Below are 27,375 nucleotides of genomic sequence, written 5' to 3'. Positions count from 1 at the left end.
CAAAGCACGATATAACTGTGGTGTACTTTTCTCGATAGGTAGCACAAAATCATAATCATGGAAGCGTAATAAGTGTGAGTAGGACAGTGGGAGGAAACTTCTAACAGATATAGATTGTGCAAATAGGAGTGGACGGTTGCCAGACCATGCACGAAAACGGTCAAGAAGAGGACGCTAATTTGGATGCAGGGCTCAAGGCAACAGTTGAGGCATGCAATGCCAGGAACGGAATATAGTCAACTACGTAGGCGAGGCCAGACCAGAGCAACCTGCCTGGATATCGGGGATTGAGTATAGACATGACTACATCCCGCAGTCACTTAAACCAATCTGAGTAAATAGCTCTATGCTGTGAACTACAAGGTCACAAATCTATAGCAGTCTTGAAAGATGATAACGAATGTTTGAACAGAGAATTGTATTTTGTCCTAGCAAAGCATATGAAATTCATCAACCGATCATAATATGCATCAATAAACACCCCAACTGGGCGTTCAAAGGTCTTCCTCATCGGAGAACACCTCCTCACCACGCTTGCGGCGGGCAGCACGCTCCTTCTTCTTCTTGCGGAGCTCAGAACCTGTAGGGAAATAGTTAGCAATTGAACATTGCGATGTATAAGTGAGGTATAATTGTATGACTTACCAGAAAGCTTGACCTTCTTCTGGACAACGATCTTGTTACCCATGGCATCGAACTTGTCCTCATCATCGTCACCCTTGGCGTCGAGACGGGGGCCAGAACCCTGACCCTGGACCCAGTTGTGTCCGGAGGGAGTCATCATACCGTCGTTGACGGCCCAGACTTCGTCAGTCAGGTTCTCAGTGAACTCACGGGAGTGAGTAATGATAACAACACCACCCTCGAAAGACTTGATAGCCTTGGAGAGGGCACCGAGGGAGTCACGGTCAAGGTAGTTAGTGGGCTCGTCAAGGACGATAAGGTGGGGACGCTGCCACGAGCAAGCGGCGAGAACGACCTTAACACGCTGGCCACCGGAGAGACCGCGCATGCGAGAGTGAGAGACAAGCTCGGCATCGAGACCGAAGTTGGCGCAGTGCTGCTCGATCTCCTTGCGGACAAGGGGACGGAACTGACCGGAGGCGAGGGCCTCCTTCTGGTCAACCTCAGCGACCTGCTTGGGGTGAGAGACGATAATCTCGGAACGGGGCAACCAGGTGTTGTCAGCGGACATGAGAGGAGTCCACTTCTCGGACTTCATGCCGACGTTGTCACCCAGAGACCAAGAGATCTCGTACTCGTAGGTGTTCTTGAACTTGCGACGAGAGTGGATGCCGATAACACGACGGAGGGTGCCCTCAACCTTGTAGATCTTGTCCATGGCCTTCTCATCCTCCTCGGTGACGATCTTGTTGGCACGGTCCATAGTCTCACGGTCCTCACCGGTCTGGAAACGCCACTGGATGTACTCGGAAGGAGTGGAGTTCAGGTGGTTATCAATGTGAGCGAAAGCGTGCTGCTTAATGTAGGCAATACGGATGTTCTCGTGCTGGTAGACATCACCGGAGGTGGGGATAAGTTCACCAGTCAAGACGTTAACGAGAGTAGACTTGCCAGCACCGTTGGCACCGATGACGGCAATACGGGAACCAAGGGAGACCTGGAAGGTAATTCCGTGGATCTGGGGCTTGGGGGTACCGGGGTACTGGAAGGACATGTTGGTAACACGGCAAATGGCCTTGGACTTGGTCTTGACACCCTCAAGGAAACCGGGCTCGGGGAACTTGAACTCCATCTCGGAGGCACCGAGCTCGTAGTAGGACTTGGCAGCGGGGTGCTGCTTGACGAACTCGGAGAGGGTACCGCGGTAACGGCGGAGCTTGAAGCGCTCGTAGTGAACGACGTGCTGGATGACGTTGTCAAGGAACTTGGAGTCGTGAGACACCATGATGGAGGTGCAAGGAGAGTTCTTCAGGTAGTCCTCGAGCCATGCGACGTTCTTGACGTCCAAGTGGTTGGTAGGCTCGTCAAGCAGGAGGATATCGGGGCTCTCGAAGACAGCACGGCAGAGAGCGAGCTTCATCTTCCAACCACCGGAGAGGGCAGTGATGGGACCCTGGATCTGGAACTCGGAGAAACCGAAGTCGTTGAGCAGCTTGGACTCGAGCTCCTCACGGGGAGGGTTCTGTCCAACCTCAGCCAGCTTCTTCTGGGTCCAGGCAATGACAGTCTGCTCAGTATCGGCAGAGTCGAGATCGTGCTCGACGTAGACGGTCTTGACCTCATCCTTCTTGGGGAAGCCCTCAAGCTGCTCGTTGTTAATGGCACGCATGAGGGTGGTCTTTCCGGAACCGTTGGGACCGAGGAGACCGTAACGCTGACCACGCTTGAGGCGCAGGTGAGTCTGGTTCAGCAGAATCTTGGCACCGTAAGCCAGGGAGAAGGTGCAGTTGCAAAGGTCAACACCCTCCTCCTCGTCAGAGGCAACAGCATCAGCGGCAGCGGCATCGGGGCAGGCCTTCTTGCGGAGCTCCTCAGCGACAGCCTTAGCATCACCCTCGCCAACGATGGCAGTGATGTAAGGAATGGTGTTCTGGGTCCAGATGACGTGGTCGTTCTCCTTCTCGTCAACGAGCTGGGCGGCGATAGCAGCAACGTAGTTGATGGCCTCCTCGGACTTGGCAATGACGTCCTTGTGCTTGGCCTCGAGGATCTCCTTGAGGATGGCGGAGACGGTGGAGATGTCACCAGCGCGGGAAACCTCGGGGATCTTGCCGTCAACGACGTGACCGACACGGGAGAGGGTGTCAAGAGCCTGGCGAGTCTTCTCACGGGCCTCGGGGTCGGCGAGAGTCTCGTAGTTCTTGTTCAAACCGGGCAACATCTTAGGCAAGAAGGGAGCGACAAGCTGGGGGTCCTCCACAAGCTTACACATGTTGTCGACAATGACAGCGGTCTTACGCTTGATGGCGGTCTCACGCTCAACGAGACCACGGTCAAGCAGGGGAACCATGATAGCGAGGGTAGGGCCAGTGACATCAGTGACGAAAGTGGTGGCACCGAGCAAGTGAACGGTCTCGGGGACGTTCTGGGGCTTGGCGATACACTTGATCAGCTCGGGAATGAAACGCTCAATATCCTTGTTGACGATCAGACCGCAGACCTTCTCCATGGTGGAGTAGGCAGCCTTCTTGATCTCGGCCTTGGTGTCCCACATGGCCTCGGAGATGACGGGGATCAAAGTAGGAACCTGGTAGCCGAGCTGCATCTGGGCAGACTCGACGAGGATGTTGAGGCAGTCGAGAGCAGCCATCTTTTCGGGCCACTTCTGAGCGTTGGCGAGGGAATCAAGGATAGGGGTGATGACGGCCTTGACGGCGTTGCCGGTAACAGCCTGGGTGATAGCGAGAGCGGCGGACTGGGCGGCCTGCTTGACGGGGACCATCTTGTCACCGACGGCGGCAAGGACGGGGCCAAGGAGAGCCACAAGGTGAGGCTCGACACCGGGAGCGATTGTGGAGTGGGAGGCAATAGCACGGATACCCTCGCAGGCACGCTCACGGGCGGTAGCGTCCTTCTTGTCGGCCAGCTGCTTCTTGAAGATCTCGGTAGCCTTCAGAGGAACAGTCTGGTCTTCGATGGGACCGCTGAAGAGAGTGGCAAGGTTGGTGGCAGCGGCAGCGGCCTCATCGGCACTGCTGGACAAGTTGAGGTTCTTGACAAGGTCCTCGAGGACAGCGACCGACTGGGCGGTCTCCTTGCCAGTGACGGCAGGAGAGGCGACGTTGGCGGCAGGCATTTTGGAAGAAATTTTGGCGGTTGAAAAGGAGGAAGGGGTATTAGAGTAAAGAAAGAAAAATCCTTCCTTTTTTTTCTATGAGGGGTATCGTAGAAATTTTTTTGAGCAAAATACTCAACTGCGTCAAATTTTCAGACGCGAGCGCTCAAAGATTGGAGCGAACTTTTTTTCTATTCTGTCTATGCAGAGTAGAAAAACAAGAAAAAAAGAAAGAAGAGGCCGACCCTCGAAAAAAAAGATGCAGGAGTGGAGGAGAGGGGAAGAAAGGGAAGGGGGGCGAGGATATTTATCGTGTGGCATAACCTGGGCGGCAAAACCCTATGAAATGGCAATCAAAAAAATTTTTTAAAATTTTCAGGCCCATTGTCCCGCACTAGTGCTGAATTAGGCTTAGTATGTCCGTTCCTGCACCCTTATTGGGTTAAGTCCTGCTTTCGTCCGAATTCCCTTTGTTTGATTGGTTGAACCCGCTGCCTGGCTGTATTTGGCTTAGTAGGTGGCTTTTTTATTTTATTTTATTTAATTTAATTTAATTGTTTTAATATTTTTCAATATTCAATATTCAATTGATTATCTCTGAATAGCTTGTATAGCGTACATTGTTGTATATCCATTTACTGACAGTTACTACTAACTGTGTATAGGCTGGATATGGCAGACCTGAAGTAACTTTCATCTGAACCTGCATCTCACTTGAGTCCTGTAACAAATCTCCTATGCGTACTCCGTACGGAGTAACTCTAGGTGATTGTCCGAGGATAATTTAGTCTAATACTATAGTACCAACACTCCTATCCCTATTGTACAAAGTACATTTTTGAACCAGCGCGAGTCTCCCTTCGCCACTCATGACTGAGTGGCGCAGTACCATTAGGGAAGAAACCCGAGTTTTCTCCCAGGGAAACTGCATATTTTTAGAGTTGCTAGGGTGTTAGTATTCGTCCAGTCCCAGACTTGGCACCTCCGTGTCGACATGCGGATGCTTAACCGCTGGATACGCATCCGATCCTACATATGTAGTTGACATGTCGGTCAGAGCTGAATATAATCTCAGCCAGAAATCAGGCAGAAATAAAAATCACCTTATAAGCCTGTACGACTAGTATTCGACAGCTTTCCCACCTCAGTATACATATGTAGGTAATTTTCTCCAACGTGTTCTCTTTGTATGAACGTCCAATTAAACGCGAATCTCACCCACGGGATGTCGAGGATTTCTTTCACCGCTTGATTTATCTTATCGCTTATCGCGTGTTTTATACCAAATTTTGAAATTTCGAAAAGTCTTCCAAGCCTCGCCAAACAAGAAATTCGGCTTACGTTGTATGCATATTCCACTAATAATAACACAACCCATCTAGAACAAAAGAAGTGAGGCCGCTGCTATCGCACCTTATCCCCCGCGAAAGGAGTCGGGTGGCAAAAAAAGTCAAAAGTCAAAAATACCCAAACTCCAAAGAAAATCCAAATGAAAATCATCCAAGCCAACCTTGGAAAAGCCCAAAAAGATAAAAAGAGAAAAATACAAAAAGAAGTGGAAAAAAACGGAATCGGCACAGTTGGAGTGGGCCTGCAAATCTAACATCCAACAATGCTCATTGAAAAATTTAAAAAAAAAAAAAGTTTCTGTCCCTACGTCCAGGGTATAGTAGATGGCCACTCCGTAATCCGAGATCTCCGCGCGAGCGAATCATTTACATCGAATTACTTTTTCCTCGAACTGCTTCTGGAAGGGAACCGAAATTGCACGTCTCGCACTCGTTTCTTTTCCGTCTTTTCTTTTTTCCCCCTTTTCCTTCTGAATATTGTGGCGTTCCCGCGCCACCTCCTGGCACGTCGAGGCGAGGTCACCAAATGTACACTACACAGTTCGGTATATACCGATCCTACAATATACCGGACGAGTTATCAGGTATCATCTGCTGGCATCGGGCATACCGTTTGACATTTAGAGAGTGGATCCGACATGGCATCTGTACCCGGTGCCCCAGTTGTTTATTTGATGGGGCATGGAGGCGAATCTTCATCTCACCTAGTCTAACCCCTTTATGACGAGTTAGCTCGATGCAGACTATGTTAGACATGCATTTGCTTTTTGGGTATCCACTATTCGAATCCGGGGTAGATGCCGTGTAAGGAGGTTGTACTCTGTAGTGCAGTTGTGATCTGGAGATCTGATCCTTTGATTTAATCTGTTTTGCCTGTTTCCCTTGTAGCTTTTGATTTTATTGTTTATGGTTTTCTATCTTTCCCCCCTTTCTCTCACAGCCCCTTTTTCTATGTCTGGTTACCCAGGCGCCCCCTTTCTCGGGCACAGCGCTTAGACCCTTCCCTTCCTCTCTAATACATATATAACCATCGGGGTTGATCTGGGGTGACGGGCCTATCACTTTGAAGCAGGGGAAATAAAGGGGTAAGAAAGACAGCCTATCAGAGGGTCTCGTATAGATAGTTTCAAGGCTGATGTCAGCTTGGCTCCAATGTTCGGTGACAGTCCAGGTCCCATTATCCAGATCATGAAGAGCGCTGTGGAAACTGCATAGACAGCATTGCAGCACAAAGTTTCAGAAGAGGGCTTAATACCAACGATCTAGCAGCAAATCTCAGGAGAATATTGCTGTAAATAGCGAGGCGACGACTTCGCTCACCCTATAGGAAACGCTGCTTTTCGACAGAACAGCTGATTGAATAGAGGGTGAAGCGCTGACCACAAAGGCTAGGGCAGATACAACCTGCGTTGCCCGTATTCTCGTTCCAAGAGTAAAATTTCACGGTCTCAGGAAGTCCTTTTCTCCGTTCTAGTCAAATATATGAGCCAGTTGTCCATGGCTATATCGGGGTTGTCGATCAATTAGATTCCCGGATCAGAGATGCTTCAGATAGTTGGCGCTGCTGTGTATCCCGAAGATTCTGCCCCACTGATACATTTACCCTCTCTTTTAATGGTATGGTAATATGTATTGCTCGGGAGTTTGATCGAGCTGTGTGCGGACCGAAACCCTGATAGCACCATATTGGAGGTACGCCTACATGGCGAGAGAACAAGTGTGAGCAGAATTCCACGTAGGTGAAGGTCGAGGGGATATATATATTTCGGCATGCTGATTAAAAAGCAGTACCCAGGTCTAAACCAACTAGGTACCATAACTGATCTATATATCCCTACAATAATGCCCTGGTATAGACACTATGAGTAAGCGGAGACAGTTGTGGGGCCAAGCCACCAAGATCCAATTGGGACTAGCTCCTGTTTACCAGGGGACCCCGGAACGTTCCGGAGGATTGGATGCTTAAACGATCTTTGTCGAAGGACTGTCACGAACCCCAACGTCACTCACCTCTCCCATACACCTCTCATCATGGCCGAACACCCTTCATTCACTCTTGCCGCCCTCCGTAAGTCGCCCCGCACATGTAACGAGTGCGACCTGCCAACTAATGACTAAAAACAGTGCCTGCAGGGGGTCTGGCTGGGTACCTGAAGACCCGCTCAGCGCCTTCTTTGATCGCGGGTGTCGGGCTCGGAATCTCATACGCATACTCTGGTAAGTGACGACCAGATAACGCCATTTTAGGCAATGATTCATCACCCGATCTAACGATTTGGTCAGGGTATCTGATTAAAGAGAACCGTGACTACGGCACCGAGCTTGCTTTGGGAAACAGCGTACTCCTTCTTGGTTCTGCAATCCCCAGGATTATTAAAACCGGGGCTAAGGCGCCTGTGCCTTTGGCGCTTGGCGCCACTGGCTTGTTGGCATCGTACTACTACCAGAAGAAGGTTAGAGAATTCCGATTTGGGGTCTAGGTTTGACAGGATTAACCCAGATCTGGTATTGTGGTCACTATGTATATTAAAATCTTATTGCGATATCTCACGAGATTGTGATTGTACCTTCACTTGAAATATGGAAGCTGCTGCAGTACTATAATTGGCACAATAGCTCGTACTATCTAGATATATCAAGCACACCGAGCTTCTCCTTGTTCTACAATAAATCTCAAGTCTCTGGTGTGGAAGAATCCATAATGCTAATTAACGCCAGAAATTATCCTATATAAACGTTGGACCTATCTTTCAATATTCTGTGCAGTCGACATGCATAAATTTTACATAGACATGTTTATGACGAGATCGATGCGATGAATCCCCATCTACTCAGTTGCCCAGGTGGTCTACAGAGAACAAGATTAAGTGGTAAGATAATTAGTATGTGGGAATGCACAACTCTATAAACCAGAACAAAAACACACACAGAACCACCCACACGCCCAGAACCGACAAGCAGAATCAATCCGTCGCATCCCGCAATCTATGTCCAGATAGTGAACAATAAAAAGTAGCCGAAACAGCAAAAAGCACATCCGGGATATATACAAAACTTCATCATAGCAGCCTGCCAGATAGTAGAACAGATTCCGAAGTCTGGAGGCTGCGAGTGTCAAGTAGTGTCACAAGGCTCCGATGATTCCCACTAGGAGAGACGTGGACATGTGGACTAGGTGTCGTGACAGGTGATGTTGGGAGGTTTAAGGATTGGTGTGAAGGCAGGAAGAGATGGGGACATCGATATGCGTGAAATCGCTGGGAAAGACAACCCCGATGTCTGTACAAAAAGGTGACAACGCTCGTAAACTCCAGACCCATATGCGCAGCGCAACTCCGTGGCAAAAAGCGAATCAAACAAGCAGAATAAGAACAGACGTGAGTAGCTTCATGGCTTCTTCTTAACGTGACTGCTCCCCGTTTCTGATGGGAGCTCGTCGCCGTCGATGATACGCCACAGACGGCGCGGTGAGAAATTGTTGCCGACTAGGTAAATCCCGACAAACCAGGCTGCGAGGAGGTTGGCGAGGTGGTGGAGGAGATACGCGTAGGAGACGCCGTAGATCGCGGAGTAGATGGCGATGCAGAAGAAGATCATCGAGGTGACGTGTCTGAACCTGAGACGGAGATGATATGTTAGCCTAGGATTGTGAGTGATAGGGAATAACGACTCCACGTACCTAGTCGTGATGCGCGGTATCATAGCGCCGCTGGTCATGGTCTCGACGAGAATGAGGAAGGGCATAATAGATAAGACGTTGTGGTGGGATGAGAACGGCATAAACCAGTGCACGACGAGATTGTGAGCCCAGACCAGAAGGACTAGCACGTTGATTGGCAGGATCCACAACATCAGGATCAAGATGGAGTGTGCATAGTTGTCGAAGTTCAGGTGCGAGGTGGACCTGGTTTCCTTCGCGTGCCATTGCGCCCGCACACATGTGGCTAGCTGCACAATGCAGGCGACCATATAGGCAAACTGGTAAGGGATGGCTGTTGAGACAAGGATCAAAAGGATGGCGGTGTGTATAATGCGTCGTCGAGGTGTGGGGGTGTGGAAGATCGGCATATTTCCCCGGTCTTCTCGTCGGATATACCCTGACTTGCTGTGTAGGACCCCATAGACTAAGGAGAAGATGTTTACGAGGACGAGGGCAAGGTAGTTGACAAGGACGCAGACGCCAACGCTGATGAGACCAAACGCTGGAACTAAGAACCAGAAGAAACCGTCTTGTGAGCCAAGCAAGAGATCATTCTTGGTGAAGTCGACAGGAGTCTCGGTCGAGTTGGACCGCCAGTGGAGGGTTTCATCAGTCTGGGGCAGGGTTTTGGAAGTAGCCAGGGAGGTGGCCAGCAGAGACATAGCTACCAGCAGGAGAGGGAAGGAGGACCGCAATGCACGATCGAGGCCGTCTGTGAAGGGAATAAAGTAACCAGACTCATCGTAGACCTGGAACTGCTTACGCAGAACGAGGGCAACGACGAGCAGTGGGAAGGCCGCAAAGATGGTGCGATACCGCATCACTAACTCGCCAAGACTGCTAGCGAGATCGACTTGGAGGGAGATATCGACCGTCGAGTCAGAGGTTGGATCTGTCCACAGGTGGAATGATACGCCCGCGAGAGCGGCCTGCTCGCTAATTGCAGGCGGCATGTATGGCGCCACACCATGCAGGTTTACGCTGACCTCATTGACATTGACGAAAAACTTCGACTCGTGAGGGTCAGAGACGGATTGCCGGAGCAATGGAGCGAACAGCTCCTCCTTCTGGGGATGGCGAGTGATCTTCAACCGGTAATCAAGTAGACTTGAATACAGTGCGGGGATCTGAACTTCCATGAGCATGGGCCGGCTTGCAGGCAGCCGCATCTTCAGACCAGCACTGAGCAATCCTCCCAATCCCACTTTAGCCCGAATCATAGCGTCCGAACTGTCCGAAAACTCCGCCACGAGGAAGCCTGACGTCCGTACATTGGCTTTGTCCACCACAGCCACGAACTGGTGCTCTGCAAGAGCCTCCAAATCGTACTGGAGATACGAAAACGGCGGGGTACGATCGTAGGCGTGCTTCGATGAGCGGGTCGATGCAGGCAAATGAATAGTGTCCTCAGCTGCGCTCTTGCAGGCCAAACGGGTTGAGCCAACAGTCCCACCGGAGAAATCCAAATTCAACGGGAAATTCGTTGAACGGCCATTGGATAGCGGGAACACGCTGCAGAACAGAACCTCGATATTGCCATTCTTATCAAGCGATTGGTCCGTGAGTAGGGTGAACTTTTTACCAGAAACGCCCTGGGGAGGAATTGGTAAAAGACGAACATCCGGGCCATGCTGTAGGCCCAATTCACGCAGGATCAGCCTTTGGCCCTGTGCAAGAATAGTATTTGCGTTATCCTCAAGTGTCAGAAGGGTATTAGCCTCCTTCTGGGGCAGTGTACGCTCGGCCACTGACTCCAGACCCGTCAAGTACCACCGCTTGAGCACACGCATCCGTTCAGCCCGTGGTTTCGTTTGAGTAGGGCGTCGGGCATCGACGATCTCAAACAATGATTTAATTATAGCCTTGCGGAATTGGTCACACCAAGTAATCGACAGGTGATCCATGCCAATCCAGACATCCGGAATAGAAGAGGTGAATACGGTAAATCCGTGAGTCTCGGGAACGAGCGAGGAGATACTGGCGTAGTCGGAAGGCACCACGGTGTCACGCGCACCACCCGCGATAGAGATGAGAGTGACATGCCAGAGCGGGTTGTTGTTCGCCCATGTCTGCGCATAGGCATCACGCCAATAGTCGTTGATTTGTTTATAGGTGTGGACGATATCGGAATCGAAGGAGACAGGCGGTTTCGCGTGCGGTGCAGACATAGTGATGATCGTATTGACCGAATTGGCTTGATAGTTTGCCATAGTTAGAGCGGTTCGTGCCACTATTCCTCCCATAGAGTGTCCGACAAGAACGACTGCGCTGGGATCGGGTAACCCTGGATCTCGGCGGGTGCGTCGCGGATCGTGGTAAAGTGACAGTATGTATGAGATCGCCTCGTTTACGTATTCCGCTTGGTCCAACAGCGTCTGTCCATGGAACGCCGCCATATCCTCATTGAAGTCCACCATGAAAAAGTCCAAGCTCCGCGTTCCGGCCGCATGGCGGCTCTCGTCGTGTCGGACCACATCGTAGTAATGTCGCGAGGCCTCGGCGGCCAGGGATCGGACTTGGCGGTAGCTTCCAGCGTTTCCGGGCAGAAACAGAACCGGCACGCCGTTCAACTAAACACACGAGTCAGCACAAGAATTCAAGCGCATGCACCGAGTCCGGGCCACTGTACCCCGATGTTATCCTGGGTGTAAGGATCCACTCCTTCCTCCCGGTAGACGAAGAGGTTGTATTTGCTTGCAAAGCGGGTATGTTCCGTGTCAAACTCCAACATACGAATAAACGTCGGACTCATCATCGGAACACCGCAACCATCTCCACCATGTTGCCGACCGGTGAACGAGCTGACAATGGAGACCAAGAATGCGACCGCGACACAAGTGGTGAAGGCCGTCAGAATGGAGCAAGACCATGGACTGCGTTGGCGTGATTGCCGCGCACGGCGGCCGTCGGGGGCGGGGGCTTCCATCGGAAGTCGGGGGGAGCCCAATGGCATTGGTTTGGTATCGTTGGAAGGTTGGGAGCACGGGGTGCGCCACATGCTCGAGTTTCGGGAGCGCGGTGTCGCGCTGCCGTCGCGGCGAAGGTCAAAGCTGGTGCCGCGCCTAGCTATTTGGGATCGGGATTTCTCGTCGATGGCGGTGCCATCGTCTGTTCGGGAGACCGAGGAATCTTCGTCCTCGACAGGAGAGCCAGACGAACGTCTGTGCATTGGAGAAGGCGGAGCCGGGGCTTCATCCAGCACACGACAGGTTCTTGGCGCAGGGGGTTAAACCTCGCAAGAGAACCCTTAACGAGTAAGGAACGAGGGGAAGGGAAGGGGTGGGAATGAAGACAAGAATGGAAGGGCGGTTGGAGGTTTGTTCTGGGCCTTGGCGGAGAAAAGCCGTCGCGTCTGTCCTTGTCCCTGACAGTCCCTGACAGTCCCTGAAAGTGGTTTTTTTTTGTGGAGATAATTTATATGTGCCGAGGTCTTTGTGAACTTCAAAAGTGATTATTCTAATCTTGATTCTCTTCAGATTTTGACTTGAATTATCCACCGGTTTCGAAGTGCTCCTTTCTTTTTTTTTTCGACGCAATTGGCATCATAGGCTTGGCACCACAGAACTAGTACATAGCCCTATAAGCTTGAAGCCATGACAAGACAAGCTTACGCCCAGAATGGCCTACATATTATGTTCTATCTTATAGCCAATATGAATAGGAATTTGATGGGGATATAGAGAAACCTCAATGTGTGATGCGTAGACGGAACTGGGACTGCCACTGCAGGCAACTGTGTATCGCATCGTAAGGTTCCTGCAGGACGCGCGTATGCCACATAGTGACCAATTGCTTATTAGTATAACTAACACTCCGTATAAATGACAAGAGATAAGAGATCGCAATGAATCATTTGACTTGAAACCAGCTAGTCCGATCTAAGTACCCGTGGACCCCTAATTTCCCTTCATCTTACTTAGATGACTCTATTATCAGGAGCAATGACGTGACTGACGCTATACTACAACATAATATCAATTGATAGTATAGCATCACATATCCAACCCAGAGTGTACCTGCACAACTAACTAATTAGTCTGTAATTACCATTAATTATCTCCGCTCGTTCTTGTATTCTGCGTTATTTAATTAAAAATTAGGTGAATGTGTGATAGTGTACAAGTGTACAAGTGCGGGTAGGATGAATCCCTGCACTGTAAAGAGCCTCCCTACAGGTCACACGCTTACTATGTTTGTCCTCTGTGTAGGTACCTAGGTAGGTACTCCATACCTTTTGCGTAGTCCTGTCCTCGTCAGATCTCAGATCCCAAGAATCATACAGTTTCATCGTCACTCTCCACATCCAGTCAAGGTGGGTACTGATTCATCCATGCCCCACTGTCACCCTCAAGGAAATGAAGATATCTTTCATCTTTAAGACTGGCTTGCGCGCCGGAATGAGTACTATCAATTAAGCAGATTCGGATCCTTGGTGTGACAGACCTTCTACTAGTGCATCAAAGCCGTTGAGTGATACCCGCTGACCATCTCCTTAGAGGGCAAGTCCATGGAAGCCAACTTTGAAATTTATTGTCTTATCCAATTGTCTCATCCAATTATCTCATTCTACATACCTTCCGAGGTCCACATTGTTCGAAAAACGTTTAAGGCATTCCAAGGTCCCGATACAAAGCAATCATCAGTCGTCGCGCACATATCACACAGCTCTCAAAACCCACTAGCAGGTCTACGGCACAATCGAAGTCCTAGCCTTCTCAGGATCATCCCCGAAGTCTTCCTTATTATTGAGACCGCGGTGAGCAGCAACCTCCTGGAGATCCGCATCATGCTCAGCGTCGAAGTTACGACCCAAGCGCTCTGGCCCAGCAATTGTAACCAAAATAACATAGGCAAAGACACAGCCCATGAAGATGCAAATAACCTTACCATACTCGTAGCGGTGGGGAGCTTCTTTAGTCCCAGGCAGCGGGAAGCGTTCACCGATAGTCGATTCAATAGTCGAGCTAGCAGAGGAAACCAGGTTTCCAAGTTGGTAAGCGGTACCGACGGCGAAGGTCCGGATAGGTCCTGGCGATAGCTCCATCAGGTGGATGGGGATGACACCCCATGCACCCTGGACCATGAACTGCTCAAAGTAGGCAGCCGCTATGACATCCTTATTCTCGACAAATGTATAGGGGTAGAGCAGGGCACCGCCGACGATAGAGATGACGATGATAGAGAACCGCCGGCCGAAGATCTGACTAGCCCAGCCGCATAATACGCCACCTGACAAGGCGCCCAGGTTGGCGACGACTTGTGTGACGGTGACTTCGTTCTTCGAGAATTCAAACTGGTTCTCCAGCATTGTAGGATACAGATCTTGAGATCCGTGCGACTAGTCCTCCATGTTAGCTTCTTCTATTCCTTAATAGAAAGCAAAGCACATACCATAAAATTAAACCCAGCCATAAGCAGAACCAGGTATACGAGGATCAGCCAATGGCGCCGCAGTGCAACCTTCCCTTCTGACACGAACGACGCCGCAACGCCTCCGCGCACTTCCTGCCGCGCTTCCTGGCGCCGACGGAAAGTCTCGGTTTCACCTAGGAACAACCGGAAGATAATGATCAAGACTGGTGGACAAGCCGCAAACCAGTACAGCGGTCGCCAGCCATGCGGGGTAGTATCGACAAGAGCTCTGGCGAAAGCCGTGGCTAACAGGTATCCAAAAGCATAACCTTGCTGCAGGAGTCCTGAAATGATACCGCGGGCTTCGGGCGGACAATCCTCCAGCGCAGTAGCAGCTGCATTACCGTACAAGCCACCCATGGCAATTCCGAACAAGGCGCGACAAGCCAGGAACTGTTTATAAGTTTGGCAGAAACCGGCGCCGAGCTCGAGGACCACGAAGAGCAGCTGGTTGACGATGAATGGCCATTTGCGGCCCCATCGATCCGAGGCAATTCCGAAGGTGATGGCGCCGACGGATCGGAGCATCAGCACTAGTGTGATTCCCCATGTGATATCGGTTACGGATTTATCGAATGTCTCAGCAAGCTCGGAGGTAGTTAGCGAGACGGTGAAGAAGTCAAAAGAGTCCCAAGACCAGCCCAGAAATGCGACCTGTAGGGTTGGGCTGGTTAGCCAAGTCCTTTCTCTTGTCCGCTAGCCCTACAGGGAATCGACATACCGTGAAATTAAGCCACTGAGTCCGGTTAAGCAGTGTCAGAGCCTTGAACGGGTTTGGCGCGGGGTTCATCGGAGGCACCAGAGAGGAAATGCGCGTGGAGATGTAGTGGGAGACACTCATATGCTCCTCGACATCCGGCGAGGGTGTCGCCGCATACTGAGGCTTTGCCTCATCCATAACTGCTAAGGATCTTGGAGCCGGTGATTCGGAGAGTAAAAGCCGGATCGTGCCGCAAAGTCCGAAGGAAGGGAAATGAGATAGATCACAAGTCAAAATATGGGGGGTCTTGCGCAGCTCTAAATACTGCGCGGGTCCTCCCCACCTGCATGGTATCCGATTCTAGTGGACATCCCGAGGACCGAAAGAATCAAACGAATGACCACAGATGTCTGTGGTCCCGCCGAATGCAGGGATACGATGTGGTCCCATTCGTTTGCCATGCGGGTCAGCATTCTGGAATCGGGGACGGGCACGAATGAGGGTGATCTAAGCCCAGCTGCCGATCGTGATACAATTTATGGGGGCCCCAGAAAACGACAGTCCCCCGTGGGGAAAAGTTAGAAAAGAAAAACCTTCCAACTCCGGAATGGCACGGTTTTCTGCGGTGAACGGAGGTTGATGCAAGCCACTAAGCTCAGTATGCTTTATGTGAGTAATTTTGTGGAATTATTTGTCTTTTTTACTTCTACGACCTTCTAGATTGGTTTTCTTTAGACTTTTCCCAGAACTTTGTACTCTGTTCCAGTACAACTACGTGCTTTCGGATGCATCGGATGACTGCATCTGACAGCCGCATCATAGATAGGTATGCAAGTAGCCTCACTTTTGGTTCCATTTCTCAACCCGAAGACATCTTTATGTACTCCAGATTTTCTGCTTAGGCAAAACACGGGGTGTAGAGTCTAAAATGGAAGGGGAAAAGATCTAGGAGTAGCCCATAGTAGCCGTACTTGTTTAGACTCGTAAGCCGACTCACCCGTGATAGGCCCTCGGATTCGGTTTAGAGCCGGTTTTGCTTAAACCCACATACTACCTGGGTAGAGTTTGGGACTTTTTCACCCGGTCTTAAGACAAACATCTACCACGTAATCGGTAAATGCACATACAACATATGTAAACGTTTGAACTCGTTAACTTTGAATGATCCGGCCCGTATTTCCTTGGCAGGGCTTCTCTGAAGTAAGACTTTGCCCAGGTGGATAGTCGACTGCCAAGCATTGGAGTGAGGGGGTGACCACATGTTCGGCTTCTCTCCGAACCAAAGTATCCCGGGGATACGGGGTATAGAGTTCGCTTCTACCAGGTATCATCATTCCCTTCACTGGTTCTTCCCCAACCTTCTAAACCTACGACAAGATCCGAGATCGCGAGAGGTTCTTGGCTGCAGTGCCAATAAATGCCATGCTATTGGCAAGAAAGCTTCTTATCACAACGCTCAGACCCGGAGGCTTGGCTACTCTGCATGTAATGAATCCTACTCCACTTTGCGAATTGGTGTCCTTTTCTCACTCGGATATTATGTATCTAGGAGACACAGTGTCTACTTCCGCGGAGTACGCGGCTAAACGGGCAAGTCGCCGATTTACGGCTTAGGGTTTGCCGATCTTAATTTTCTTATGGAGTGGCCCGGAGAGTAAAAGATAACGTTGGACATATTCTTTACTACATTTTTGACATCGTTTTTGACGGCATTTTTGGGCGTCCTTACGTAGCTGGCGGTGTGACTCGGAAACCGCCACTGCAAGGCCCAGAGTTGGGAATCATGTCCCACGATCCATTCCATCGAAGATGTCCGGGATCCGTTGGCGACAGTCACCGTTCAGGCTCCTTGGCTACACGTCTTCCTTCAGTTCTTGGTGATAGACGGGATACGAAATCCCAAAGTAGTCGTCAAGGCCCATAGAGGCGAGGTGATGATGGTCGTCATGCCGATGACCTGGCATCACTTTGAACAGCACTTCCTGAGATACGACACGGCCACTCGCATACCAGGAAAGAGCTCTTGGTCTTCCTCAAGTTTGGCGAATAGCCCTTGCCCTAGTCTCGTAAGCGTATGGACTAGGAAAGGTGGTTTTCTCCACACCGCAGGGTATAGTCGCAGGTTTCCTTCGCCTGGTATACCTTTCCTCTGAGGGTGACCAGACGAGAGGTCAAAGATATCTCGGCTTGAAGATTTAAAGGCTATTGGCCACAGTGTGGACACGGGGCAGCTTTGTCGAGCATACCCAGCACAATATTGCTGATAATGCAGCGCGCGGCCGCTCATTCCGGGCGGATTAGGCGTAGGTAATTGTTTCTTTTTTTGTCAATCGTCTTCTCTATTAGCCATTAGTTCCAGCCTTATAAAAGCATCAAGCCGCTAGAGAAACCCCTGGAAGAATGACTTACGGCAGTGCTAGGGAGCTTCACTATCTCAAGTGGGACTTAGGGCCATGGCTGATGTCTGAGGGATTCCTCGTCTTGGCCGGAAGTTGATCCTTCAATTTCACTAGTTCATCCCCCAGTTGCTGGAACGATGAGTTATTTTAAGTCAAATCTCCATGCGTAAACAGGTACGAACGGTATGCCATGGGCCCGTATCACAACTGGGTCGCCCTGTGGCCAGCGGTGCGGGTACAAGTCGCCGTCCGAGCTGAAATCGGCCGGCCACTTTCCATGCCTGTTTCTGGCGACCACAAGGTTTTGACCGATAACGAGGAGACTAGCGCATCCGACAAGCGGTGATCCGCGGGGTGAGTCACAGCCCAACCGTTTTCGTCGAGCTCTATCTACTGCGTAGACTCGCTTTCTTTAATCGGGCGCTCCGTCGTAGAGCATTGCTGTGGGCATCCACCTGTACCCGCGGCCCCATCGCGATTTCACGTGCCTTGGTAATAATGACATCGGCCGAGGGTGTTGGGCCGGGTTCCTGGCTCGCAAGCTATTCACAAAGTGGCGTCTCTAGGAGAGGCCATTGTGGTTGACGACTTAAGTTGGATGCCGGACCGGAATCGAGATAATCAAACTGTTTGGAGAGTATAGATAAGATAGAAGATTGGGAGATGCTCCGTCTATAGGCTCGTTCGAACCAACTAGAACATTAGGATTGCGATAGACGAGGGTTTTGACTTTGCGCCTAAGCTCGAAGGGCTTGCTTCTGCGTCATAGGGATAGCTAAAGCCGTACGATTCGATGGTATGGATATAGTGTTGGCACTACTATATAGGGTCAAGTGGTGTTTAGGAAGCAGAAGGGAGGGAGTTGTATTAGGAGAAAGGAAACGAGCTCCTACAACTATCTATATAGACGACGAGGGTGGGTACCTAGATCCGTATATAGGTCACCTATATATATGCTCAATAGATAGTATGGATAGTCACCGTCTTATAGGAGTACAATTCACTTTGGAAATAAATTTTTAGGGTGGGAAGGTAAAGCATTGGCAATCACAATCACAATCAATTATATATGTCAGGCAAGTAGTCACAGGTAGCAATCAATATACATAAAAGCATGAGAACAGAACCATTCGCGCTTGAAAGGAAAATAATCGAAGGCCAACAAACTTCCCCGTCGTGGATTAACATAGTCACCAATTTCGAATCATTTATTTTCTTGAGCGTTATTGTAACAGTGCTTCATAGCCATTCTCGCGTACCACAAGCTACGCTCTGCACCCAGGGTGCCGGATCAAGCGCTTGGGTACCGTCTTAAATGGCTGATGCGGCTTGTGACGCCACAGAAGCTCGCGAGAGTAGACCGTGGAAACGTTTACTGTCGAGAGAATCACGACTGGCAAGAATAGGAGCGCTCCGTATCTGCTTTTGATTTGGTCTTGCATCTGTCTTTCGGCATCGTGATGTGTCTTTGTTCAGTCTGGTAGTGGTTCGTAGTATAAAATGCGAGAACAATTTGAGAAGATGCTGAGGGCCGAAGAGAAAAAGAGATGTTTCAGAGGAGGAACAGTTGAAATAGAGAGGGAAGTCGAAGGAGGTGTGGTCCACGAGAGCTCATCGTGTCTACGTTATTCGGAGGTCCTGCCTGGAGTGGATAAAGTGTCCAGTCGAAGTTCTTGGCAGATATAATTCCCAAGTGAGGTGAAATGACAGTTGTCAGCGAACTTCCTGAGGTTCTCTACATATGTATATATGTATGTAGGGCCGAGGTGCCCCAGGGGCCCTGGGTTGGTGACGCAACCCTGGACAAGGCCTATGTAGGTAGGGCTATATAGGTTGGTCTAGTGGCGAAATCTCTTGGGATCCACCCACTAGCAATCTGATGCTAATTGACAGGTGTGATTGTCTGAAGAACAAGTCGATTGATTACCGTTCCAATATCAAGTTGATACTACCGAACATCAAGGTAGTGGACCTTGTGATTAGTATTAGCATAGAAATTGGCAAGTTGGAAGGACCATGGCGAATGCATAAGGGACTGGATATACCATGATTATTGCCATTCAAGTAACTCTGATCTATAAATACCAAAGCAGGAATGCTTCTCGGTTCCTTGCAGAGAAGCCTGTCAATAGCGGGGCGACCGTCTTGGCATTGACTGCCTTGGACAAATGCCGAATGCCAAAATACTAGAAAGGCCCACAATCCAACGTAAAAAGACATACTCCCGTACTGATTGGTTATCCAGTTCAGCTGAAAGAAAGGTTAAGCCACATTTCAACAGGGCAAGGAGGCTGTGTCAATCCCAGAACCCCTGAGAGGCGGTGCTCAATTTCCCGCTCAGCCCCGCGAACCCCGCTGACGCCGTGTATTTATTGTGAGGAAAGTCCCAGATCTTACCTTCCTGCCCAACGCATCCTAACTATTGACTATCATCATACCTAACACTTACCCAAGAACCAACTTTTATTCCCCCAGTTATCGACATGTCGTACGGTGGACCCCCGCAGAATCAATACGGCGGTGCGGGTTACTATGACCAGCAAGGTCAACAGTACCCCCCTCAGCAGGGCTATCCCCCTCAACAACAGCAAGGCTACTACCCACCAGAGGTGAGTTTATACACCAAGCACATTACATACCCTTGCACAGAACAGAGTCGCACACGGCTCAAAACTCTCACTCTCCTCTCGTACTCGTACCGCGGACATCCATACTAACTTTTCGCGCTGCAGGGCCAGCAAGCGTACGGTCAGCCCCAATACGGCCAACACCCAGGGCCATATGATCAACAAGGCGGCCAGGGCTACCCAGGGTACGCCCCACAGCACCAGCAGGGTCCGTACCCTCCCCAAGGTGGTCCTGGATACGGACAGCCTCCCCTGGATCGCGGCCACTCGCCCTACCCTCCCCAGCAACAGCAGTACCCGCCAACTGGCGGCGAGAGCTCCTCGTACTATGGTGGTGCACCTCCACACCAGCAAGGACAGCCTGGTCCTGTAGGACCGGAGGGTGAGAGGGGCCTCGGGTCGACGCTGCTTGGTGGCGCGGCAGGTGGGTTCATGGGCAACAAGCTTAGCCATGGCGTGCTTGGTACTGCGGGCGGTGCTGTTTTGGGTGCTGTTGGTGCGAGCATGGCATCCAATAAGCTGTGAGTCTTGCCCTTTACACTATTCGTTTCTTTGGTCTTTTGCATTGAGAGGAGACTGACTGTTCATACCCTGGTATAGTGGGAAGAAGCACAAGAAAGACAAGAAGCATAAGAAGGATAAGAAGTACAAGAAAAGGGGCTCGAGCTCCAGCTCCAGCTCTAGCTCGTCTGACAGCGACTGATTTGTCTCGCCTTTTCTGGTGTGATTGGTTACGCTGACTTGTTTTGTCCTTCCCATTTGTATACCCCGTCTTGTTCTCTGCTACTTTTCCCATTCTAGTAGCATGTGGTTCGTTTGGAATTCTCCGTCTTGGGGACTCGAGAGCCTCTAACGCGTTACGTTTATTATGTCCAAATTGTATTCTTAATGAGATGACGGCTCATTCACAAAGTTGAATTATTGAATCATGCAATTATGCCTTGATCGGTGAGATATCCTGGAGTGCTTGTTAGCTTGCATTTTTGCCCGAGAGATAGCCCTTCGTTTCAGTACAGAGAGCACTTGAACATGGGAATGACTAGGGCCATGAGTGGATTTCAAATCGTGTATTATTACATTGTTAATATTTTGTTATCGAGAGGGGTGATCTGCCTCAGTCTTGTCTTCCTTCGCCTGAAGTGACTTCTTGAAAAAGGCATCTGCGTCGATGCTACTGTCAAGATCAAAGGACAGCCGAGGGATTTCCTTTGGTGAATCCCACAAAAAGCGCCACTTTTGCGATATCGGATTCCAGTACTGTCGTGGAACAAGAGCAGACATACGTCTCCATTGACGACGCATAAGCCTGACTGTAATTGTATGCGGCCGACCATTGGCATATTCGGCAAAGGTGGTACCCTTCTCAGGCCCCCTAGCCAGTAACTTGAAGAGCTCGCCACTAGACTCGGCCGGGGAAACCTGGGCCTTTGAGCTTCTCCTTTTGATAGGTTCCCACGGCACAGTCCCCGACATGAGTCCCTCAAGCGTCTGAAGATCCTTCTCCGGTAATGGTGGAAGCAGACTACACGATGTATTGTTGTACCATTGTCGCCGAATATTCTTCTTCCGACAATGTGCTAGTTCTTTGCCCCAGCTGTCTTGCTTGGGGATCAGGGGTTCCAATTGTTTGATCAACGGCCTGATGCGGGCAGCTGTAACCACTGTGTTCTGCATTTGAGACGCTGCGAGGTTCTTCACGATAGCTGGGGGTTCCCAGCCATCACTGAAATCAGCAGGCTGGGAGAGTAGTTCTTTGAGAGCCTTGGAGTCATTGGGAATTTCGGGTGTTAACATCTTTGCCAGCAGCTCATGTCGCCGTCTCCCAGTGCGACCGTACGATAGTAATAACACCTTCTCCAGAGGACGTGAATAGCCTTCGTTTGCTCGCCGCAGAACCGACAATGCATTCCTTGCCGCGTGAACCACCTGAGGACCAGCCTTGGGGGAACGGGAGGAAACAGTTCGATATCGGGAGATGATATGGTTCTTCATGTAGTTGCGAGCGATGGGGTCAGGGAGGTAGGTACATTCGCGCAGCGTAGCGCGAAATAGATGGCGCCATTGTTGAGGGGTTGAGAGATTGTGAACCCAATGCTGAGGTTGTGGTATGGCCATTAGAGATATCTCTTATTTTATTGGAATCTAGAAGATGAAAAAAAAGCGAAATCCCAAAGCGGAGAAACGCGAAATCCTTGGCGAAATGCGTGTCACGGGAACTCCGACGCGCCATTTTCGAAGTCTCTCCCCAAACCCCGCGAACATTGCCTTGCCTTGCATTGAGCCTCGGATCTTAATATCTCAGTTCCTGCTTGACACCCCGTTTGGCTTTGTGGCTTTGAATGCTATTTGGCCTGGCCTACGGTTTCCCTCCAGAGGGTTAGCCACGCGCCTCCTTGAGCTCGCGTCATTCCAATCGGCATTCGGTATCTCTCCCCTTGCTATGTACTTCCACCCCATCATTACCCGATTTGTAGGCTGACATATCCTAGGAGGTCCAGCATGTCATACTCACAGGGCAGTACAGGGTCGAATGGAATGGCCTACAACATGTTGAATGCTTCGCAATCCCTCTCCTCCACCCCTCGCGCAACTCCGCCCCCGAAAGGACCTCAGATGTCCTCTTTCGGTTACCCCAACGGACTCCCTCGAAGTAGCTTTGGTGGATACGACGGAGCCAATGACTATGGGTCGGTGGTGTCATATCAAGACGAGTACAAACCTCAGATTTACCGAGTGCGTTGTCTTTATCCACATCCACAGAGCATGCCACTAACGAGGCTAAAATAGGCCGTTTACTCTAATGTCGCTGTCTATGAGATGGAAGTGAACGGTGTCGCTGTGATGAAACGTCGATCCGACTCTTGGTTGAACGCCACGCAAATTTTGAAAGTCGCTGGTGTTGTGAAAGCGAGACGAACGAAAACCCTCGAGAAAGAAATTGCGGCCGGTGAACACGAGAAGGTACAAGGCGGTTACGGAAAATACCAGGGGACGTGGGTTAACTACCAACGAGGTGTTGAACTCTGTAGAGAGTACCACGTTGAAGAATCGCTCCGGCCATTGCTGGAGTACGATATGAGCCCTGACGGTTCCGGAGCTCCTGCCCAAGGATCGACGATAGATACACCCACCAAAGAACAAGCAATGGCCGCGCAGCGCAAGCGCCTTTACAACGGCGGGGAGAATCGAAGCGCTTCACAGCCACAGCAGGGCACATTCTTCCAAAATATCTCGCGAACGGCCGCTACCGCGGTCAATGCCCTCAGCAAAGCGCGTTTCGACTCGCCCAGCTCTAACAGTCGTCGGCCCAGCATGGCTCGCAAGCCATCACAGCATATGAGCAGCCAGGAATCTGGACTTGCGTTCAGCAGCCAGCAGAGCATGTACAGCATGTCCGACAGCGGGTTTGGCAGCTTGCAAAATCGGTATCAGGTACAAGATGACAACGATGACATTGCGGAACCTCCCCGCAAACGCATGCGCTCTGCTTCGCACCAAGGCCCATCTATCGGTCTTACTCGAGAACCGTCCAATCTGTCCATGCACGAACCTACACCTACAGAACCTAACGACTCCTTTTATCAAGACATGGATCTTCCTCCCCCTCCTATTGATGATGGCTCGAAACGTGGCGTCGAGTCCCTGGCGCCAGCTTCTACTCCTGAGAGATTCCAAAAGATGAAGCTCATTATGACATTGTTCCTCGACAAACGAACAAAGGATTTCACGGATCACCCGGCATTGTTGCAGTTGACCGGAGATGATCTTGAAATTCCCCTTGATGAGTACCGAAACAATGCTCTGCACTGGGCTGCGATGCTCGCCCGCATGCCATTGCTCAATGCGCTGGTAGCCAAGGGTGTAAGTATATCGCGAGTCAACGGTGCCGGAGAAACGGCCCTGCAAAAGTCCGTGGGCACTAGGAACAACCTCGACTATCGGAGCTTCCCGCGTTTGCTGCAGGTGTTAGCCCCTACCATTGACATGGTCGATTACAGCGGACGTACCATCCTGCACCATATCGCCATGATGGCTGCTACTGGTGGGGGCGGACATGTCTCCGCAAAGCACTATCTAGAAGCTCTTCTCGAGTTCATCGTACGTCATGGCGGTATTGCCCCGAGTGCGAATGGAGGCCATGCGCCAAACGGGAACACTAACGGAGAAGTCATTTCTTTGGGGCGATTCATCTCTGAGATTGTCAATCTTCGCGATGATCAGGGCGATACGGCCCTTAATCTGGCAGGGCGTGCGCGTTCAGTCCTTGTCCCGCAGCTCCTGGAAGTGGGTGCCGATCCTCACATTCCAAACCATACTGGCCTCCGTCCTGCAGACTACGGAGTGGGTGTAGATATGGTCGACGGAAACTCCCAATCCCAACAACCGGCCAATCGGAGTGACACATTCATTGATCAATTGGCGAAGTCGAAGAAAGAAATTCTTGATGGTAAGTGCCTCTTCCCGCCGATGATCTTTATTTTGGCTCACGTGAAATCTAGCCGCAATGTCTCAAATCAGCGGGATGGTCGAGGAAACACTTGGGGGAATTGACCGAGAGTTAGCTGCGAGCTTGACACAAAAACAAGAAAGTTTCGATCACTGGCATTCGAAGATCCGTGAATCTGCCAAAGCTCGACAGATCGAACAGAAGCAATATGATGACCTCAGACGCAAGGGTTCAGACCGCGTGGAGCTAGACCGGCGCATCAAGAATCTTGAACGGTCATCCGAGGGTCTATTAGTCACAGTGCAAAACACACCAGGATTGGACGCAACCAGAAAGGTTGTTGTGGGTGATGCTGACAGAGATTCCGGTGTTGATGTGGCGACATTTGATGCCCTATTCCCGGAAGGTTTCGACCCAGCATCCGGGTTCTCAGAACAGCAAGTCGGCTTCCTTGCTTCACTGCCAGCAACGGATCTGCTTAGGCGCCAAGCCCAATGCTACAAAGAATTTAATGGAGGGATACTAGCTGAAGTCGATAGCCTAAAAGCGAAGAACGCAGTTCTTGGCCAGAACTACCGACGCATGGTGATGGCATGCACTGGCTGGACGGCAGAGCAAGTCGATGAAGCCGCGGAGGGGCTCACGCAATGTGTCAAGGAACTGAATGACAATCCCGTCCCCGAGGATGAAGCCATTGAGATCCTTATGCGGGATCGCGGGCAGGACTGGTAGTTCAATCTGTTCTTGCATTATTCTCTGAGCGTTTAGGCGGCTTTTCTGGACGGCGTTGCTTCACTTGAATACAAATACCCTGGTGGCATGCATCCATGCCCGTTGGCACATGTCTTGTTATTTATGACAAATGCAATTCTTGTACGATTGATTATATTCCTTGGCTGCATATACGTGTAGGCTAAATGTTGCGACATTAGCCGAGTTGGCTGCTGGGGTTGGTGGCTTCAAGCCACGTTCTAGCTGCCGAGACATTTAGCCCATCCCCCGCGTTTTTCTTTGCTGGACTTTCGGATAAATAGCCTGCTGCGGAGAGGTACTTATAGCCATGGGTAGCACCTCCTGTTGGCCTCTATAGACATCATTGTAGCTTGTAACAATTCCCATTACATTACTGAATCAACAACATGGCCACCGGCTTCCTGCGCGTGAAGGGCGATACTGTCGTCGATGGGAACGGAGAGGGCGTTGTGATGCGAGGAGCTGCTCTGGGAGGATGGATGAAGTATGCAGATGATCAAATTTTGTGTTATTCCCCTGTTTCCAAACTGACATATCATCTTGAAGTATGGAGAACTTCATCACAGGCTTCGCAGGCCACGAAGCCCAGCACCGCGCAGCCATGCGCCGAGTCCTAGGACAAGAAAAATACGAATTCTTCTTCGACAAATGGCTCGAGTACTTCTTCACTGAGGCGGATGCCAAATTCTTCGCCGAGCTAGGACTGAACTGTCTGCGTCTGCCTTTCAACTACCGGCACTTCGAGGACGATATGAATCCCCGCGTGCTAAAGGAATCTGGCTTCAAGCATTTGGACCGAGTCGTTGATCTGGTCAGTATTCTTCATACCGCTACATGGAGTCCGTGGTACGAGCAAATGGACTAATCACACCGTATAGTGCGCAGCACACGGGATCTATACCATCCTAGACATGCATGCCGTCCCTGGTGGTCAGAATCCAGACTGGCACTCCGACAATCCTACCAGCTATGCTGCTTTCTGGGATTACAAGGACCACCAAGACCGGACTATTTGGCTCTGGGAGCAGATCGCCGCCAGGTACAGAAGCAATCCTTGGGTTGCTGGATACAACCCCCTCAACGAACCTTGCGATCCTGAGCATGTTCGGCTCCCCGCATTCTATGCTCGTGTTGAGAAGGCAATTCGCAAGATCGACCCGGACCATATCCTGTGGCTAGATGGGAATACTTTTGCGATGGAGTGGAAGGGGTTTGACGAGGTGTTGCCAAACAGCGTGTATGCCATGCATGATTACTCGGTGAGTTTCGCATTCCTTTCCGAGCCTGTGAGATCAAACATCGGGTGTAGCGTTCTAACAAAATCTATCTCTAGTCGATGGGTTTCCCCACAGGTGATCGCTACAAAGGCACAGCAGAGCAAAAGGAACACCTTGAACGCGGGTACTTGCGCAAAGCGCAGTTCATGAGCGAGAACAAGACCCCCGTCTGGAACGGGGAGTTCGGGCCTGTCTATGCGGACGAGGTATTCGACGTTGATGCCGAGACTGTTAACCAGGAGCGGTATAACCTCCTTGGTGATCAGCTGCGTATCTACGATAAGTATAACATCAGCTGGTCGATCTGGCTTTACAAGGACATTGGTCTGCAGGGTATGATCTATACGGATCCCGAGAGCAAGTGGAACAAGACGCTCGAGCCTTTCTTGAAGAAGAAGAGGGACTTCTGGCTGGATAAATGGGGACGTCGGCCTAAGTCTGAACCTGAGGAGGCTGTGAAGCCTTTGCTTGAGTGGATTGACCGAGTTAGCCCAACTGCAAAGAATACTTATCCCACGTCGTGGAATACGGAGTTGCATGTCATGCGGAATGTGTTTTACACTTTCTTGGCGGCATCGTTTGTGGATGAATTCGCTGAATTATTCCGAGGAAGCACTGAGAAGGACTTGGAAGAGTTGGCTAGGAGTTTCCACTTCGACGGTTGTGTGCAGCGAGAGGGCTTGAATCGTATACTCAAGGACCACGCACATTCGTCACTTTGAGTGCAAGCGAGAGTTAGTTTAATATAGCTCAACACAACAAATTGGACATTCAAACCCGATTCAGGTGCCCTAGAGGGAAGAGAGAGGTTAGATTAATAATAGATGCGATGCTCTATAAGCAGAGTGTGGCAATAATTTCCGTTCCTGGCTATATCCTGATCTCAATCTAAATACCACGCACTTATGTTATCCGCACATTATCGATAAGCCAGAAAAATCGAAAAAGATCGCGGGGCACATTCTCGACTCC

At 50.5% G+C, this 27,375-nt stretch overlaps 8 protein-coding genes across 8 annotated transcripts; 4 read left to right on the top strand and 4 right to left on the bottom strand.

Moving 5' to 3' along the window:
- Window positions 1-494: 494 nt before the first annotated feature.
- Window positions 495-3,760, bottom strand: N7525_001886 (putative translation elongation factor eEF-3; the record flags this gene model as incomplete). Its single annotated transcript, XM_002557459.2, has 2 exons — window positions 495-580; window positions 646-3,760. The coding sequence occupies 2 exons, from the start codon at window positions 3,758-3,760 to the stop codon at window positions 495-497; spliced, it is 3,201 nt and encodes a 1,066-aa protein (XP_002557505.1).
- Window positions 3,761-7,119: 3,359 nt separating this feature from the next.
- On the top strand, window positions 7,120-7,568 carry N7525_001885 (TMEM14 family protein; the record flags this gene model as incomplete). Its single annotated transcript, XM_002557461.2, has 3 exons — window positions 7,120-7,156; window positions 7,213-7,305; window positions 7,372-7,568. The coding sequence occupies 3 exons, from the start codon at window positions 7,120-7,122 to the stop codon at window positions 7,566-7,568; spliced, it is 327 nt and encodes a 108-aa protein (XP_002557507.2).
- Window positions 7,569-8,475: 907 nt separating this feature from the next.
- On the bottom strand, window positions 8,476-11,957 carry N7525_001884 (GPI inositol-deacylase; the record flags this gene model as incomplete). Its single annotated transcript, XM_002557462.1, has 3 exons — window positions 8,476-8,704; window positions 8,768-11,358; window positions 11,418-11,957. 3 exons carry the CDS (start codon window positions 11,955-11,957, stop codon window positions 8,476-8,478), a joined length of 3,360 nt encoding a protein of 1,119 aa, XP_002557508.1.
- A 1,518-nt stretch (window positions 11,958-13,475) lies between these two features.
- Window positions 13,476-15,098, bottom strand: N7525_001883 (sugar transporter family protein; the record flags this gene model as incomplete). The annotated part of the gene is made up of 3 exons (XM_002557463.1): window positions 13,476-14,126; window positions 14,180-14,854; window positions 14,922-15,098. 3 exons carry the CDS (start codon window positions 15,096-15,098, stop codon window positions 13,476-13,478), a joined length of 1,503 nt encoding a protein of 500 aa, XP_002557509.1.
- A 4,684-nt stretch (window positions 15,099-19,782) lies between these two features.
- On the top strand, window positions 19,783-20,629 carry N7525_001882 (putative glutamine-serine rich protein MS8; the record flags this gene model as incomplete). Its single annotated transcript, XM_002557465.1, has 3 exons — window positions 19,783-19,908; window positions 20,032-20,447; window positions 20,527-20,629. 3 exons carry the CDS (start codon window positions 19,783-19,785, stop codon window positions 20,627-20,629), a joined length of 645 nt encoding a protein of 214 aa, XP_002557511.1.
- A 389-nt stretch (window positions 20,630-21,018) lies between these two features.
- On the bottom strand, window positions 21,019-22,041 carry N7525_001881 (uncharacterized protein; the record flags this gene model as incomplete). The annotated part of the gene is made up of 1 exon (XM_002557466.1): window positions 21,019-22,041. The coding sequence occupies one exon, from the start codon at window positions 22,039-22,041 to the stop codon at window positions 21,019-21,021; it is 1,023 nt and encodes a 340-aa protein (XP_002557512.1).
- A 384-nt stretch (window positions 22,042-22,425) lies between these two features.
- N7525_001880 (putative APSES transcription factor (MbpA)) lies at window positions 22,426-25,105 on the top strand (the record flags this gene model as incomplete). The annotated part of the gene is made up of 3 exons (XM_002557467.1): window positions 22,426-22,659; window positions 22,714-24,373; window positions 24,426-25,105. The coding sequence occupies 3 exons, from the start codon at window positions 22,426-22,428 to the stop codon at window positions 25,103-25,105; spliced, it is 2,574 nt and encodes an 857-aa protein (XP_002557513.1).
- Window positions 25,106-25,512: 407 nt separating this feature from the next.
- N7525_001879 (glycoside hydrolase family 5 protein) lies at window positions 25,513-27,125 on the top strand (the record flags this gene model as incomplete). The annotated part of the gene is made up of 4 exons (XM_002557468.1): window positions 25,513-25,610; window positions 25,673-25,937; window positions 26,005-26,385; window positions 26,460-27,125. 4 exons carry the CDS (start codon window positions 25,513-25,515, stop codon window positions 27,123-27,125), a joined length of 1,410 nt encoding a protein of 469 aa, XP_002557514.1.
- Between the last annotated feature and the right edge of the window lie 250 nt (window positions 27,126-27,375).

This window comes from Penicillium rubens, assembly GCF_028828025.1.
Source record: "Penicillium rubens strain IBT 27055 chromosome Unknown utg000001l_segment0_segment0, whole genome shotgun sequence".
NCBI classification, from domain to species: domain Eukaryota; kingdom Fungi; phylum Ascomycota; class Eurotiomycetes; order Eurotiales; family Aspergillaceae; genus Penicillium; species Penicillium rubens.
Note: the sequence above shows the minus strand (reverse complement) of the source record. Positions and strands in the feature narration are given on the sequence as shown.